This window comes from Acanthopagrus latus, chromosome 14 (genome assembly GCF_904848185.1).
Source record: "Acanthopagrus latus isolate v.2019 chromosome 14, fAcaLat1.1, whole genome shotgun sequence".
In the NCBI taxonomy this organism is placed as follows: Eukaryota; Metazoa; Chordata; class Actinopteri; order Spariformes; family Sparidae; genus Acanthopagrus; species Acanthopagrus latus.
The window spans coordinates 20,584,846-20,603,143 of record NC_051052.1 but is presented as its reverse complement, the minus strand read 5'-3'; the positions used below and the strand labels follow the sequence as shown (position 1 = coordinate 20,603,143).

The 18,298-nt window shown below is 41.8% G+C and overlaps 2 protein-coding genes across 3 annotated transcripts in view; both read left to right on the top strand.

Annotated features, from left to right (window-relative positions):
* The first annotated feature begins 520 nt into the window (after positions 1-520).
* Positions 521-5,638, top strand: LOC119032537 (interferon gamma-like). The gene is made up of 4 exons (XM_037121857.1): positions 521-827; positions 1,808-1,879; positions 3,947-4,198; positions 4,828-5,638. Exons 1-4 carry the CDS (start codon positions 708-710, stop codon positions 4,963-4,965), a joined length of 582 nt encoding a protein of 193 aa, XP_036977752.1. The 5' UTR covers positions 521-707; the 3' UTR covers positions 4,966-5,638.
* A 5,619-nt stretch (positions 5,639-11,257) lies between these two features.
* zgc:161973 (uncharacterized protein LOC556635 homolog) overlaps positions 11,258-18,298 on the top strand; it is a 58,920-nt gene continuing 51,879 nt past the window's right edge. For both annotated transcript variants that reach the window (XM_037121786.1, XM_037121785.1), the window contains exon 1: positions 11,258-11,465. The gene's annotated coding sequence lies outside the window, so the exon portion shown is untranslated. The remainder of the gene's footprint in view (positions 11,466-18,298) is intronic.

The following is an 18,298-nucleotide window of genomic DNA, read 5'->3' as shown; positions in this document are numbered from 1 at the left end:
GGCGAGGAGATAATGATCGATTTTGTTATTCATTTCATTCGTTGTCATGTTGAAACATAATATTTCATCACACATAAATCAGCATCAGAAACCTTCCAGTGTTCCAAATAAAACCACAGGAGCGACGGATGCGTAATGGTTTCCACCCGGTTTTCTGCAGGATCTGATGATTTCCAGCGCCGGCTGCAGAACTGTTTCCAGTGGCTTCTGCTGCAGGTGAACACACTCTGCTGGGCTGCATGCAACCCGGCCTCCATCCCACTGACCCCAGTATGACCAGTACAACCAGTGAGAACGGTAAAACCAGTGGGGGATGCTGAGTGTTTGCTGTGAGCTAATGGTTTGTGTTTGAGATGCATGAGTGGGAGACCCCTCACCCACTTCTATGAACTATGGTGATTTAAAGGAAACTGCACAACCACAGTTTTCACACCTAGATCATCGCAGCGTTACGCTCTCTCTCCCCTGTGTGCGTCTGTGTCTCTCTGCCCCTTTGCCTCGCTCTCTCACCGAGTTATAAATGTAGGCTTCATTGACGAGTCAAACAGTTCAGGGCCAACTTCAGGGCAGAAGACACACGACTGTCACAGCATCCATCACCTGCCTCCGACCTCCGGAATCGAAGCCGACTGACAGGACAGGCCCGGACAGACTCGGGAATCGAACCAGCGACTCTAACAGGGTTATTACAATCAATCGGTGATACGATGGTTTCTGCAGTAAGGGCAGCGATCTGCCTGATTCTCATGGTGGTTCTGTGCCAGGTCAGAGGTGCATACATCCCACCCAAGATGAACCAGACCATCCAGAGCCTCCTGCGGCACTACGTGAGTACTACTGCTCGTACTTCTGCCCGTTACTGCGAGTACGACACCGCTGCTGCGTAGTATCAGTGTTCGTACTTCAAACACAGACTGTGTGTTTCCTCCTGCTTCTTTCACACACTGATGCGCTCACCACAAACACAACCACACATGCACACTCACACTCACACTCACACTCACACACACTCACACTCACTCACACACACACACACAAACAGACACACAACTTTTTTCCATTTGATATTCACATTACATTTGTTTAAAGGACTGTTCTGCTGTTTTGTTTTACATTTTAGTCCATTAACTGCATGTATTATCTGTTGCAAACTTTGATATTAGGCAATGTTTTTCTCAGTGGATCAACAGTCATGTGGTGACGCAGTGCACAGCAGGGGTCCTTTCTTTGTTTGATGTTGCATTCAAGGACACTATGACTTCTGAGATTTGAGACACGGAAGCTGAAAGCAACATCTTTATTCCAAGGAACAACATTCGCCTTGTTTTTAGGATCGATTGTTTTTTAGGATTTCATTAACTTGTCAATGAAATGCTTTGCAACTGAAGACACTCAAATCTCAAATGTGTTATTGTCCTTGAACGCACCAAGACGACAGCTTTTAGGTAAAAGTCTCACAAAGAAAATGATCAGCTTCACGTGTTCTTTTTCAGAACTGGTTTGCTTATTATTTTGTCAGAGTGTCTTTGAATGCACCATTAAGGACAGTCATTAAAACTACATATGCAACATGTTGCTCTTTTTGTTATGATGTCAGATCTCGCGAACAGCAAAGTCTGAAATTGCTGGTGTCCTTGAATGCACCACCAATTTCAGTTTGCAGAGAGCTCTCAGAGGGTTAAAGTTGCTTTATATCTTTTGGGGCTTGTATATTATAAAAACACTGATGTGCTTCCTTGAAGATAGAACAACACATCGTCTGCATCACGCCTAACCTGGAAAAATGTTTCTTTGTGTTTCTTTGCAGAGAATTGACGATGAGCAACGATTTGACGGGAACAAAGTCTTCCCCAAAGAGCCACCAGCAGGCAAGATGGAGGTAAATATGAACTTTTGTGTATCAAAGATTATGATTGTTAAGTTTCTGTGAAGTCACTATCTGGGTTTATTTACACCATTCACAAATCCAAACTCCAGCCGTTCAACGTGTTGGACACGTGTTCGTTTTCTTGCCAACACTGTTGTGCCTGTCAAAGGTGGAGTAAGAAGTTAGCCTAGCTTAGCATAAAAGACTGGCTGCAGGAGGAAACAGCGGGCCTGGTTCTGATCAGTCTACCACACACATTCACTGCTGTGTGTTGTGAGCTTTGGAGCGAGCCAGGCTAGCTGTTTCCCTCTGCTTCCAGTGTTTATGCTATGCTAGGCTAATTACCTCTTGACTCCAAAGACAGATCAGGGAAAAACTTAATATTTCCCAAGGCCTGGCCTGTAAAGATTATTAATTGATTGAAGGTTTCACAGTGAAGGACAGTTAGTGAACTTCCAAGTCTTCTAATCCCTGAGTCAGCAGCCGGCTGGTGTTTTCCTCAGGTTTCTCTTTCGAAGCTCAGTCTGACACCGTCAACAGTTTCTGTCTTGAGGCTTTTGGTGGTTCGTGTCCTGCTGGCTCTGCATCGTGCAACCTTGTGTGCAACTTCACTCAACTTCATGTCAAACTTTCACTTTTCACCAACAATAACGCAAAGCCACTCATGGCTGGTTTCGAGTACTGAGCGCCAAAACGGAGTTGACTCACATCAGCCTCAGAATCTTTACACGTCATCGTCTGCAGCGCTTCAGTCGTTTGCTGCTTCTTGTGTGTCATGTGGCTAACGAGATAATACCTTAGATAAGATCTTTGGACTGCACTGCATGCTGGCTGTGATGCTGTGGTATCTAGCATTAGTTCAGGCTATGATGAATAAATAATTAACGTGGGCGCTAATGTGAGTGAGTTCGGCCTGTTCCATCGCAGTCAAACAGAAAACTAGATAACTGCTCAAAGAAAACAAGTAATGAGAGCGTAAATTGATTTCTTAAAGTAATGTTTGCGATCTCTCTGATTTGTGCACCGGATAATATTGTCAGTCATGATGTAAAAGCCTCTCTCATCTCTGAGAGAGTGTCAGGAATCCAGTTGCGTTGGGCCGATTTTGTGTCGAAATAATCCGGAGGCCTGAACATGATCCAGCTCCAGCTCGGCAACATTTTGACTTCTTAGGCAATTTTCAGTACTGTGATCGGCTCTGGCTCATTATTTGAACTGATATCATGGATGTGATGTCGTCTCTGAATCCTGCACATCCAATCATCAGGGTGTTGCCAACAGAATATTCTCAACATATTCATGCATTCAAGGTGGTGCACTGGATGCAGGCTGTCAAACAGAAAGTTGAATTTTGCATAAACTTAAAGGCCACAAACGACCACATTCCCCTCTGGGTTTTCCCACGTTGTACTTCACTTACCACAACAACACAGGTGTTACATTTCAGCTTCTTTCAGTTGTGTCATCCTGTGACTCATCTGAGGTGAAACACTATTTTAGGCAATAATTAACATGTTAATTGAATATCTCATATGTGCCTATTGCCTCCATATGGATTAAATGAGCTTTACCACACCATACCAAACCTTAAACCAACTCAGCAATTGTGAGCATTCATAAACTGTCAGACTTTGTTGAACTCTTTGAGTCTCCACATCCAAACTTGTCACTAATGTTGGATTATGACATTCATTTTCATTGAGTGGCTTTCCCCTTTAAGGCCTACACAAAACTTAATTTAACTTCTGTGTGGGAGACCTGACATTTCCACTGTGAAGGTTTCAGCACCTCCAGGGTGGTACAAACTTGTCAAACAAGGAAAGGGATGACTACACATGTGTGCGCTTTCCAAAGAAAGATTGAATTCCCTTTTCTTTCTTTTTTTTTCTTTCTTTTTTTTTTTTTTTTTAGCAGGCTTTGGTTTCAGTTGATTTTTCCAATAAGAAACTTCCTGTGACTTGAAAGTAGCTGCAAAAGCTACATTTGTGTTATGATAAACATACATAAACCATCAGTGCTGTTTGCTTTAAAGCAGTTTAAATGATCATGTATTTGATCTAATCTGTTTTTGTCTTCCAGACAAAGCTGTTGTTCATGGGTGGCATTTTGGACACATATGAGAAGCTGCTTGGCCACATGTTGAAGCAGCAGCCCACAGCGAGTCCCCAGACCGCCTCCATCAGCACCGACAGTTATGATCGAGCCGGACCAAGCGGAGATGTCAGGGACGACCTGAAGTTCATCCTGGAGAAGGTCCGGGAGCTGAAGAAGAAAAAATTCCATGAGCAGGAGATGATTCTGCGTGGACTGCAGGATCTCAAACATGTCCAGGTACAGAAGACACTAAGACAAAAAGAATGTATTTTCATGCACTAGATCTAAGGATGGTCTGATGTTGGTTTAAAGTAAGGATTAATAGGGTTTATGTAGGGTTCAAACTAGGGCTTTAAACCCTAAAGTAGGACTTTCAGGCTTAAAGGGCTTGAACTAAGGCATTAAAGGTTTATATCGGACCTTCATGGAAAGGTAGGGTTTTTTGGTGACTATGTAGGGTGTAAACAAAGTCTCGAAGTGAGGCGTTTAAAATCCTACTGTTGGGTCTAAGAGGGACGTAAAGTAAGTGGAGTGAAGCTGCTGTATGGTTTATATCAGGGGGGTATGGAAGACTTAAAATAGGACTTATGGAAGGTTTATTTAGGGCTTTTGTGGTGCCTATGTAGACCTTAAACTAAGACTTAAAGTGAGGTGATTAAAAGGTTTATGTTGGAGTTAAAGGAGGACTTTGTAGTGAAGGGTTTGGAGTAAAGCTGCTGTAGGTTTTATTTAGAGTGTATAAAGCCCTAATAATCCCTTTGTAGTCGACATAAACCTTAATTGGGATTTTAACTAAAGGTTTAATGTGTTACAATGCAACAAAGTAATAATACATTTATCTCCCTACCTCTCTCTCGCTCTTCTAGATGGACAACCTTGTCGTCCAGAGCAAAGCATTGTGGGAGCTGCCGTGGCTGTATGAGGAGGCGAGCTCATTGTCTGACAACAGCAAGATGAGGCGGCGGCGGCGGCGCCAAGCGAGGAAGAGTCAGCTGAGAGGCTGAACAGCAAACAGGCACAACAGAACGGCAACAAAACTCAAATAGAAAAAAGCAAAAACAGTCACAGAATAAGACCAGAAAATATTTCAATTTCAAACAATGTGCCAACTGTTGAGATTTGTATCTGTTTTTATAGATTTCATATATATTTATAACAATCTGAGTGAACCAGCAGCCTCAGTCTGACAGATTTTGTACATTTTGTTACTTGACAGCAGCGTGTTGGTTCAGTCACAGTATCAATCAAACTGCCTGGAAATACTTGATCTCTTCATTTTTACTTATCTAAAAACTGCAGATGATTTAATGTTTAGAAAAGATAAAATCATAGTTTAAGCTCTCTGATTGGATGTTTTGATTTTGTGTTAACGGTAAAATAGAACTGTCTGATGATGTTTACAGTACAAAGTACACCTTAGTTTAATGCTGACGTACTTAATCGTACTACGAGTCCTCTGAGCGTTCCGGTACTTTACTGCAGCACAGCTACGCTGCCTCTAGATGTACATAACTCTTCAGGGATTTTTGTATTTTTCTAACATGTTATAATAATCATATTTATTATATATTTAAAGTAATTTATTGTTAGACGTACTCCTGTGAATGGTTGTTGATTATTTATGCATATTTATTGATTGGCACATGTAGACAAATAGCAACTGAATAAAAAAAGATGAACTTCATTTTCTGATTCTTGACTTTTTTTGAATGACAAGACTTTGTGATGATGATGTCAAGATTGCTTTTGATTTTTGGTTTTCTTAGACAGAAAGTCGGAGTTAGTTGACGAGTCTTTGTTCTCACAGCAAATAAGGAAGTTCAGGCACAACCAGTCATACATTTGACAAATCATATATCATCTCAACAACCTCAAGATCATATCACGTGATCTTGAGGTTGTGACACTGTTGTGTGCGAACAAAAAAAAAAATTCTAAGGAACTCGAAGTCAGAAGAGATAAAAGGTCATAAATCTTCACAAAGTGCACCGAAAAAGTGGAAGTTGGAGAAATCTACAGGCTGATACAAACTATGTGAATGACACCAGTCACTCACACTGTGAGGTATATTTAGCTGTCATCTGCATAACATGCATCTTATTTGCATGTTTTCTGACATTCTTTACTGTTCAGATACTCTTGTAGAAGTACTGACTCATCCTCTTTACTCCAGTTAACAGACCTGTTTGCATTTTGTATGCAAGCATTTGTGCATGTAAATGTTTGCAAGCGTGTGGCCTGAAACGTTAACGCATCTATGACCTCCTCCTTTTACTCTTTATTGTCTCAACTTTATTTTCTATTGTTCAAAATATTAGTGATGTTCTTATATTCTTGTGAAAAGTTCTGATTCATCTTGTTTCCTCCAGTCCAGTAACAGAGTTCAGGCTCTGACATGGACTCAGAGTATCAGAGTAAAAAGTCTCCCTCTGAAGGACATTTGTGCTCAAAGCTAACTGAAGCTCACGTCATATTAATAGAATTCAAAGACTATTAAAGTTAAAGGTAGAATCAGTAGGATTTGTCCCAGCTGTTCCTGAACGCACCACAAAGACAGTTGATTGTTGAGTCTCATTCCCAGGACGTCAAATAGACACATGTTGGGTTGGTAAAGCGTCCCGAGCAGCAACAAAGAGAGAAAATCAGAAACTCTCTGCAGATACGAGACACTAACACGCCTTTTCTCCACATTCCAGCCTCCCTCTCTGTCTGTTTACGGCTTCTTACAGCAAATATTAATTAGTTATCAGACTAAATGTAAACATCAACAAGGACCCCCAATGTGCACTTGAGTATATGTGCTGTGTTACTTTCCACCTTTTCTAAAGTGCCACAAAGTTCCATATAACTGAGTCGTGATGGTTGCTGCAGACAGACATGTAGACATGATGTGTAACTGATCTTCAGACTTTAAAACCATCAGTCAGACAAACTGTTGCGTCTCTGTGTTGTTGTGCAGCTCAGCGACCACGATCGTCTGCAGGCAGAGCGGCGGGTCGAGGTATTTCAGACCCCCGCCCTCCCTCCAACCCACAGCCACGATGTCACTTCCTGTGACATCACTTCTGCTAAATGGGGGGTGGCCTTCTTTTACTGTAACTGCAGCCCTTACCCACAATGCACCCTGACTGCTCTGTGTATTTGTGAGGTTGTGATTTCTAAGAACCCGCGCTGTGCTTCCCCAGCAGCTGAGAGCAGAGCGCTCGCTTTGTGTTTGTGTGTGTGGTCGATAAACAAAAGGCTTAAAACAACTTCACAACCGTCACTGACCAACAAACAAACAAACAAACAAACATACACACTTACAATCATGTCTTTTAAAAGAGAAGTTGGTGTTCTGTGACTTTCTTTGTGTCGGGCTGTGGTTAGTTCCCTCTGTTGAGATGAGAACAGATGCAATGTTCACAAAACCAAAATATCTACACTTTTAACTTTACTGGACTTATTCTGCTGTGTTGCTGTATGACTCGACTTAAAGGATCAGTCTGGTGTTATTTAACATCTTTTGTGGTGTCAACAGATTCCTGAGCAGGAGTTCAGTGGTGCTATAATGTGTCGACTGATTACTGGATCCAATATTCAACATTTATATCAGAATTCATGTTTATTTTAAATTACGGTAATTATTGAATATTGTTCTTCTTCAGCTCTGATGCAGCATGTAGTCTGCAAAGTAACTAGTAACTAAAGTAATCAAATAAATGTGAGTAAAAAGTTCAACGTTTGTACTCAGTTACATTTCATCTCTGGCCTTCTGCAGTGGAATAAAATAGACTTTATCTGCTAAAAAACACTTTTCTGATAATCCACAAAAAGATGAACGCTGGATCTGATAATGGGTCGACCCACAGAACAGTAGATACTTTCATGTAAATATGTGTACTTGTACTTTTAATGCTGAAGTTCTGTTAATATCAGATACTTTAAGACTTAAAGTGAAACACTCGCCAAAATGCAAAACAAGCTGCTGCTAACATGAGCTGTTCAAAAACTTTATTTTTAGTAACTCTGTGTACACAAACAATGTTGTCAGTGCTGGTGTTCATGTGTAGAGACCCTGGTGATGCTACCAGCAAAGTTTCATGTTGTGTCCAGACTTCTTACTGTTTTAAAAATACAGATTTTGATGCTATCGTAAAAGTGCCCGTAGCACTCCCATTGAAAATGAGTTTGACCCGAAAACGAAAATACGGTAAATCTTAAAAGTGCCTCTGATTATGCTTTAACACGAAGGTTTGACTCATATGCATTCACAAAAAAAGCCTGAGTTGCATTTTGGCGAGAGTTTCACTTTTAGAGTCATATTTTAACACCACATGTTACTTTTCCTCAGGTGAAAACACAGGACAAGATTTTGAGATCTGAAGGTAACAGGCAGCTATAAACTCATGATGAGTCGATACTGTCCATGAAGGGGCGGACTTCCACGGTGCTAAAGGGCACTTCAGCAGGACAGCAATGGAAACATGACAAGACTTTCACCCCCACCTCTGTTTCTGTGGCCTGAGTGTGTGTTTCAGTGTGAGTCAGCGTTCTGCAGCAGAGAGGAAATGAGTTGATGCACATCTATAAATGACAGATGGTCTCCTGCACTGCTGCTGCAAACCGACTGCAGGGCGTCAGCACACAGTCAAGATGCTCTGGCTGTTTGTCGCCAGTAAGTCTGCTGGAAGAACCAGCATAGACCAGCACCAAAACCAGCAAGGCCAGTATCTCTTGTGTTTTGGTGCTGATCTATGCTGGTTCTTCCAGCAGGGAAGTCTGATGAAGCTCAGTCTGCAGAGATGCTAACAGGCTAACAGCTCTGAGATGCTAACAGCACTGTGATGCTAACAGCTCTGAGCTAAATGCTAACATCAGCATGCTAATGAGCTCACAAGGCCAAGTATAGAGTTCATCATATTCAGCATCTTGGCTCAGCATTGTTAGCATGTTAATATATCAGTAGCGTTGGCAGGAATATTTATGATGAATTGATTCATCGCTGTTGAGAATTCAACCGATTAATCTTGATCAAAGTCATCAAAGTGGATTTTACAATAACAGATTACAGACGCTTGTTTTTCAAATATAACCATATAAAACACAAAACACTGGTGTGAGAACATATATTTGGTTAAAAAGCAAGTAATTAATCATTTAAAAAATACAAAGAGACATATCACACAGACAATGTTGACTGATAATCAATTGTTAAGGCAGCCGGCAGACAAACAGATTCACCTGAGTCACAGTTTCTGGTTTCTGGTTCATGTTATCAGCAGGAGAAGGCCTGACACTCATAGAGAGAGAGATCGTTATCTAACCACAGAGAGAGGATTTCATGATGAGAGGGAGATAAGACATACCCGAGAAATTACACTGAAATTGCACAGAAATAAACTACTTCAAATGAATATCTGTGGTTTTAGATTTATATATATAACGACACACAAATATGGAAGTTATAGAAGGAGCTGGAGAGCTTGGTAAGATCAGCTGACTTCACCCTGCAGGATGACCACTGTTCAACACGGTCTCAGTCTGTGAGAGTCACACCGCTGGATATTTCCAGACACATCAGGAAGTTTCCAGCCGTGTTGGGGCGACTAAGTCAGGTCTCCTCAGGTGAAACATGAATGTGTTTTGAGGCCTAAACCTAAACAGACAAAAGCCAAAATGAATCCTGTTGTTTATTTTGTGACAGTTTCATGAAGTTTCTTTTCTCAGTTGTTGGATTATAATGTTTACGTTTCTGAGTGTCACCCGAAACATTTTGCCTTCTCGCCAATACGCGTCCTTTCATGTTGACTCCACCTGTTGACGAGCTGACGTTCATGTTGGAGGTCAGAGTGGAGGATGGTGGGCGAGAAGGCTGCGAAGCCAGAGACCACTGTTCAAGACTGCAGCTTGACATTTGAAAGTGTGAAGCAGCTGGATGTTTGGCCGTAGCAGCTACACGAGTGTTTGTCCGTGACTGCGTGAGTGACTGAGTGAGATAAAGTCACAGGATTGGTCAACGCAGTCGAGTTGTGTTCATGTGTTTATTACGCCGTTTCTCACTCAGCTGCTGCACGTCGGTTACAGCGCTGAAGATGAAGATGATGTTTGTTAACATCATTAAACCTTCAGAGTCAAAGTGTGCAGAACACGTCAGTCGAGTAAGCCGAAGAGGAAATGAGGAGGAAGAAACTGAATGTCATGCAGAGATAAAAACCACTACAGTTGATAGGAGAATATGAAAATAATGTATGTGATAAGTGAACCGGCACTTTAAGGGAACCAGAAGTTCTGTAGGTGAGTGAAAAAGATGATTCATGTTTTTTTTTTTTTTTAAATGTATGCTTGTCCCCAATGGTTTCATGGTGTCACTGAATGTGCTGAGTGTCATTAACACACACACACACACACACACACCCCTCATTAACATATCAAACCGAAACGCAATGTGGCATTTCCATGAAGTTATGTGTTGTTTCCTGTTGCAAAGGAAGTTCTGAGCGGGTTCACAGCAACTACACACACACACACACACACACACACACACACACACACAAAGAGTTAAGTTTCATATCAGTGATACTAAGCAGAATAAAAAGCAGAAATAAATTTGGGGTCAGGCTGGAAGCTTCCTCTGAGCATCAGGTCATCACGATGGCAGCTCAGCTACATCCTCTTATCATCAATAATAATTATTCATTAATCTAGAATAATAAAGAAAAAAACTATTTTAGTGGTACTGTTTTGATATTTTTCACTCAAGTCCTCGATAACAGACATGAATGCCAAATCAACAGTTTTAATTTTTCTTTTTGCTCAGTTTTGTGAAACCGACCTCTGCTCTGATCCGATTGGACGGCAGAGAAACAATAAGGTTAAAGAAACACACTCAGGATGCTTACATGCTAAACTCTCAATTGCACTTCTTTTGTTGTTTTCCTGTGTGGATATTGTCACAATAAAATGTCAGCAGAGGAGCAGGTGGTGAGTGGCACAAAGAGACATCAGGTGTGGAGGGAGGCTGATTCACAGTGATTGATCCAGTCTCTGCTGACATCTGGTGGACAAAAGGTGCAACTACAGCCAGAACATAGAGGCAGGGCTGATAATGGGTGAACTAAACCTTTAATTCAAATACTTTATATTCATCTATTCTCATTTATAATAATTAATCTAAAGTTGTCATTATGACCTGACAGTAGAACAACATACAACCATCCAGTCTTCCCGCTCCTGAATCAACACAACCAATCAGAGCCGAGGGGCGTGTCTGAGGAGTGTCAATCATGCGCGTGCATACGCTGTTGGTAGCTTCCCCCTCAGAGAGGTTCAAACTCAGACCGCGAACAATGGCGGAGAAGCAACAGAGCAAGAAGAAGAAAATTAGTGTAAAAACAAAGAATTGGACCGAGCCAGAAAGAAAACAAGGAATAAATAAATATCGCATCATTTCAGAGGTGGAGGAGCTGCGGGATCTGTAAGGACTCAGGAGCGACGCAGAGCTAGCTGCTTTTCTGCTGGACAGGTAAGAACCTGCTTTATATATGTTTAATTTTATGGTGTAACCACAAGGCTAAGATGGCGGCGGTTACAGTAATACTTGTAATAGTGCATATCATCGTACGATGTTGAAGTCGAGCTACGTAGCTTGTTGCTAAATCTAGCTGGTTAGCTTGTAGGCTAACTCCGTTGTTTAGCTTTGTCTTTGTGGCTACTGGTTAGCAAAAGTGTCTTTCAAGTGACCGGGCAGTTGAAAGTTTATGTGAGTGATGTCATGTTACACCTGCTGAGTGATGTCACATCTCACCTGCTGAGTGAGGTCATGTTACGCCTGCTGAGTGATGTCATGTTACACCTGCTGAGTGAGGTCATGTTACGCCTGCTGAGTGATGTCATGTTACACTGCTGAGTGATGTCATGTTACACCTGCTGAGTGATGTCATGTTACACCTGCTGAGTGATGTCATGTTACACCTGCTGAGTGATGTCATGTTACACTGCTGAGTGATGTCATGTTACACCTGCTGAGTGATGTCATGTTACACCTGCTGAGTGATGTCATGTTACACCTGCTGAGTGATGTCATGTTACACCTGCTGAGTGATGTCATGTTACACTGCTGAGTGATGTCATGTTTCACCTGCTGAGTGATGTCATGTTACACCTGCTGAGTGATGTCACATCTCACCTGCTGAGTGATGTCATGTTACGCCTGCTGAGTGATGTCATGTTACACCTGCTGAGTGATGACATGTTACACCTGCTGAGTGATGTCATGTTACACTGCTGAGTGATGTCATGTTACACCTGCTGAGTGATGTCATGTTTCACCTGCTGAGTGATGTCATGTTACACCTGCTGTCAGGTTGCTGTGAGTGCTGCACAGTGGTTTTCAGTATTTACTTACTGATAAAGTAATCAGAAGAAAGAATAATTATGTACACTTTTTGAATTGCACTTTTTGTTTGATTTGAGTTTGTGGATAAAAACTGCTGCTGAAGAATTGTTTCCATGGTGCAGTGTTGGTTTTCATAGTCTTATTTTTTAAATTTTTTTTTAATTTATTTTGTACAGCTTGAATAAGTGACTGAATAGTTTCAATAGTATAGTTACTGAAGTGTTATGGCATTGGACATTTTCCTTAATTTGGGTCGCAGTTTGTCATTAAGGGGTGATGGTGGGTCCTGAAGCCAGACCAGGTCAGGTCCAGTTACTTTTCAAAATAAAACCCTCTGTGTTGATGCCAACACAGAGTTGTTTATAACACTTACCTATACCTGCAGTCCAGACTGATTATGTGATTACTCCTCGGTCTCATGACTCCAGCTGGAAGCTGGCCTCATCCAGATGTTCTGGCTCACTTTGTCCTCAGAACTCCAGACTGCAGCTTTAAACGGGATGAGGCCTCAGTGTGAGGTTCTGGAGTTCGAGGTCCAATCGGTCCTGTGGTTAAACCCAAGATTTCAGCAGTACTTAGAAACTGTTGAGTAGTTTACTAAAATGTACTTTTCTACCAAAGATACTAGGACGAGTATTTCAATTTTCTGCTAATAGTAACTAAAGTAAATCAAGTGAATGTGAGTAAAAAGTACAGTATCCTCCTCCTGAATGTGATGGAGTAGAAGTATGAAGCAGTATTTTATATTGCAGCTGTGTCACGGTGGGTGCAGTGACAGATCTGTAACGTTAGAGGGCAGCAGAGTATCAATCTGATCATTAACACCTCAACTCACCTGCAGTGTTGAAGTCACACTTCAGTAAAAGTAAAGATATCGTGTTATAATATTACTTTATACTTTTTACTCCACTACATGATGCGATCGCTTTAGTTACTAGTTAATTTGCAAAAACTTATTGACAGAAAACTACATTTGATATCAGAAACTTTCACTCAAGTAGTTTTAGTTTTAGCGTGACTTTCACTCGTACCAAAGTAATATCTCAACATCATAACAACAACAACAACAACATTTACTGTAACTGAAGTGTGACGTCTGGGTACTTCTCACATCACTGTACTCGCTGCTCGTCAGTAATTTATTACACTGGTCGTTCAGTAATTTTCACGCCGAGCAGCGAATGACGGACAGATCAGAATGAGAGTGTGTGTGTGTGTGTGTGTGTGTGTGTGTGAGAGAGAGTGAGACGACTGTATGATGAAGAGAGACGCTGGAAATAAACTGACCTCTGGCCCGACAAATCTGACACCATCTGAACACACACACACACACATACACACACACACACACAGTTTTCCATTTGTCCTGAACTCAGAGACCCTCGGCTGGAGTCTATATTCAATTATACAGAGAGGGAGGCAGGTAGAGAGACAGTTTCCATGGCTGGTTTTATATTTAGTGTTTCAAACCGTCTGCAGGAGGTGAAACATCTGACTCAACAGACAAAGAACAAACTCTGTTCCGACAGACTGAATCAGCCCGTCAGTCTGCACAGTGTGTGAACTGATTTAGACTCAGTGAAGTCAGTTAGAAGAGTTCAGAGTGAAAGTGATCCAAACAGAAGATCTTTGATTTTAAAGAATAAGTTCATCCAGAAATGTAAAACTCAGTTATCATCTCCTCCCTCCTGATGATATAAAGTCTGGTGAAGTGTGGTAGTCCACAGAACAGTTCTGGAGCTTCACAGCAAATCAGAGATGCAACGTTCTGCTGAACAACTGGAGCAGCTGGAGACTTGATTTAAAACAGAGAAACAACAAGAGAAACATAAGATCATCTGCTGTGATCACAGTCACAAACAGATCTATTTACAGAGACCCGTCTCCACATCAACACCCAGAACATCTGTACAGAGACCCGTCTCCACCTCAACATCCAGAACATCTGTACAGAGACCCGTCTCCACCTCAACATCCAGAACATCTGTACAGAGACCCGCCTCCACATCAACACTCAGAACATCTGTACAGAGACCCGTCTCCACCTCAACATCCAGAACATCTGTACAGAGACCCGTCTCCACCTCAACACCCAGAACATCTGTACAGAGACCCGTCTCCACCTCAACATCCAGAACATCTGTACAGAGACCCGTCTCCACATCAACACCCAGAACATCTGTACAGAGACCCGTCTCCACCTCAACATCCAGAACATCTGTACAGAGACCCGTCTCCACCTCAACATCCAGAACATCTGTACAGAGACCCGTCTCCACATCAACACCCAGAACATCTGTACAGAGACCCGTCTCCACCTCAACACCCAGAACATCTGTACAGAGACCCGTCTCTACCTCAACACCCAGAACATCTGTACAGAGACCCGTCTCCACCTCAACACCCAGAACATCTGTACAGAGACCCGTCTCCACCTCAACCTCCAGAACATCTGTACAGAGACCTTGCACTCAGCAGGCGCACCATGTTCTGATCCGAGATATTGCAGGACTACAGCTGGACTCTGTGTTTATAACATGGTGCTCACAGTCACAGCTGATGACAGTGTTTCCCAGATGAAGATACCGACCACTTTATCATCCACATCGTGTTGCTGCTGTGTACATTGACCCTGTTTATGTATATTTGTATGTAAATAACTGTATTTGTTCTGTAAGTGATGAACTCACATGAAGAAGTTTGTATCTTTAAGTTGTCATTCCAGCCTGTGTTGTGTATCAACTAACAAATGACATAATACCTTATTAAAAATGAATAAAGCCACAGGGACACAGGTTGGCCCAAATATCACCGCGGCAACGTAAACAAGTCCAGCCACCGGTTACCTCGGCAACAGCCTCACAGCAGGGTACAGGAGACAACATGGCTGCCAGTGATGAGTGTGACACCTGCTGCTTATTCATCAGTCGACTCTACCTCGCTCTACCGCTCTCTCTCTCTCTTCTCTTCATTATCTGGGTCTGTGGGTCAGAACCCCCCTCCCTCCACCTGCTCAGGTGACAGCCCAGTGCATGCTGGGAGAGCTGGCGGGGTGTGAGGAGTCGGCTCGCTGTTATCTGTCAGCCTGCTGACCTTCTTCGCAGCAGGAGCTCCGTCCTCGACCCGTCGACGAGAGAGAAGCTTCGAGGCCAAAAGAACATTTACTTCTATACTTTTTATATAGTGTTAGGCTAGCACTTTCCCACCACTTCCAGTCTTTGTGCTAAGCTAGGCTAAACACCTCCGGACACAAAACCATTTGATGTGTACTGTTAGGCATCATATGCACATTTAATTTACTTTTAATTAAGACAACATATCCATCTAATGAAAATACAATACAAAAGCATAAATAACGATGCAGCAAATTATTTGAAAATATGTTTTTACAAAATCTTAGCTGCTAAGCTAAAATTCTTAGTGTTAGCGTTCTTAGCATTACATACATTCTGCTCTGTGGTGGATTTTGTGAGTTTCAAGGCAAAGTAATGAACTTTATATGACGTTAACAAAGATCCTCCTTCAGCCGACATGTTTAGAATCACCTGCTGTACTTGTTCACATGCTGACGTGGTTCTGCTGATCTAATAAACATTAGATTATATGAAGAGAATGAAACTCTTCTGTCTTCTTGTGATGTGACGTTAATGTATCTCCTTATCTCAGGAAAACATTTGTTTTTCCGTGATAATGACACAGACTGTTGGAGCTGTGACCCTCCAGGGCTTCTGTAGATAATGACAGAATTTGCATGTACTGTGTTGACAGCAGTTGAACAGAACAGATATTATGAAGGCTACATCTTGAACTTACAGCCGGTGTGAGTGGTGGTTTGGTGGTTTGACATTTCTACAGTAAGTGGATATTAATTTGGACCCATAATCCCTTGCAGCAAGTCACACTCTATCAAGTTACCAGCGTGTGTGTGTGTGTGTGTGTCTGCGACCGTCATGATCTCCTGCTGAGCTCTGAGCTGCATCCACTTTTAAATAGACACACACACACACACACACACACACAGAGCCCACAAGTTGTTTGACATCAGAGACGCAGCAGAAGGCGTCGACGCTGGAAATGGCCCAAACAGAAGGGGATCCAGATTAACCTCTATCACCGCGTCACTGCTCGCCGACACGTTCACTGACTCAGCAGCCACATTCATGCTGCGTGACGGAGTGTTCAGGTCCGCCTGATTTGTCCAGACTCCAGACAGATAAAACAGTTCAACAACATTTTATCAACATTTTAATCCAGTTTTCTTAGTTGCATTTAAAAAATGGACGAAAAGATGCTGAAGCAAGATTTTTAATCTTCTATCTGCATGTTTCTGAAATTTCACTTTGGTTAGCTGTCTAGATGCAATGAGCTAACATTAGCCTGAAGTTGGTGAAATTAAAAATTTATGTAATTTCTGCCAGACTTTATAATTGCTTAAGCTGACTCCTTTTTTAAAATGACCAGCTTTAAAAACTAAAGGTAAATCTGGTAGCTAGGCTACATTAGCCTATGTAATGCTAACAGGCTAAAGCTAACTGATTAGCCTGGCATGCTAACGTTTGTAGCTTATGTTAATCACCTCCTCACATGATTACTTTTGTGTTTTTAAAACTAACACCTTATTCTACAAATTGTAAAAAAAACTACAGACGTTTTCTCTCTGTCAGCTCCCTCACACCCTGATTGGCTGACCCGGCGGAGTGGGTGGAGCCATGTGAGCAGTGTCATGGTTATTTTAGAGATAAATCCGATCACCTTCTTCGTCCAACTGAGGACTCGATCAGAGAAACATGCGTCACTGTTGTTTGGTGTTTGCACCATCTCACACACGTTACAATTTGTTATCAGTTTAGAGACGGAAGAAACAAAATGTCCTCCGTGTGGTCTGGGTGTCGGGCAGGTACATGTTCTCTCAGCAATGTCTTCTGGCCACGTAGCACATGTAAGATGACAGACAGGAGGGAAGTTGACCTGGTTCATCCTGGCACCAGGTTCATCAAATGTTATTGGAGCAATGATGACATTCATTACATTAATGTTATTACATTATTTTAAGAAGAAGACACACTCTGGTTTAACAGGCTGATTAGTATTAATCATAACGACTGAACTCCATTAAATGAATGAATAACTTCATGTAAATAATTCTGGACTGCTGCATTATGGGTAGAATTCTCCCCAATCAACCACCTGCCCTTGAGCCAGGCAGCAGCTGCTCCTGCTCAGCTCCTCCGAGCAGTTAGCCTGTTAGCTTCATGCTAGCCTCTATAATTAGCAGCTGTGTCCTTCCAGCTAATCTCCCTGCTGCCAAATATGGAGCACAGCTGCTCCAATCACATGGTTGCGTCTCGTTACCATGGCGAATTAATTATCTTGTCAATGACAGGAGAGGAAGACAGAGTGTGTGTGTGTGGGGGGGGGGCAGGTGTGTGCAGAGTGACAAATTTTGTGCTCCGTTTTAATCACAATATCAGATCGGCTAACAAACATGTTAGCAAAGAGCAAAGCTAATCTAGGAGCTAATGTTGAGATCAACCATCTGATGAAAGTCTTTTTAAAGTTGTTTGACTTTGAGCTGAAACTTTCAATTAACTAATTTGTTGAGTAACTGAAAATGAATCGGGAACTTCTTTGATCAATAAATCGTCTTAATTATATTAAATTAACTGCCACCGGACACCACAAGAAGATGATCTGAAGACGTCACGTCACCCCCAACACAATTAATCAGGTGTAGTTTCCATTAAAATGTCTTAAAACAATGAAATCTTAGTTGCTGTAACAATCTTATGTTATTAGCTTTTTTATTAGCTAACATAATGAAGCGATGTCATCACAGTTTAAACAGTAATAATTATGGGAAAAAGTTAGTTAATTCATTTTGTGCACTTTAGATGATGTGCTAATACTGATAATACCAGTTTATCTTCATATCAGTCTGATGGAAACTATATTAAATCTAA

Excerpts from the sequence above, each read along its gene's own strand:
- LOC119032537 (XM_037121857.1), top strand. The coding sequence starts at position 708 with ATGGTTTCTGCAGTAAGGGCAGCGATCTGCCTGATTCTCATGGTGGTT. Across the intron at positions 1,880-3,946 it reads CACCAGCAGGCAAGATGGAG|ACAAAGCTGTTGTTCATGGG; the intron begins GTAAATATGAAC and ends TTTGTCTTCCAG. Across the intron at positions 4,199-4,827 it reads AGGATCTCAAACATGTCCAG|ATGGACAACCTTGTCGTCCA; the intron begins GTACAGAAGACA and ends TCGCTCTTCTAG.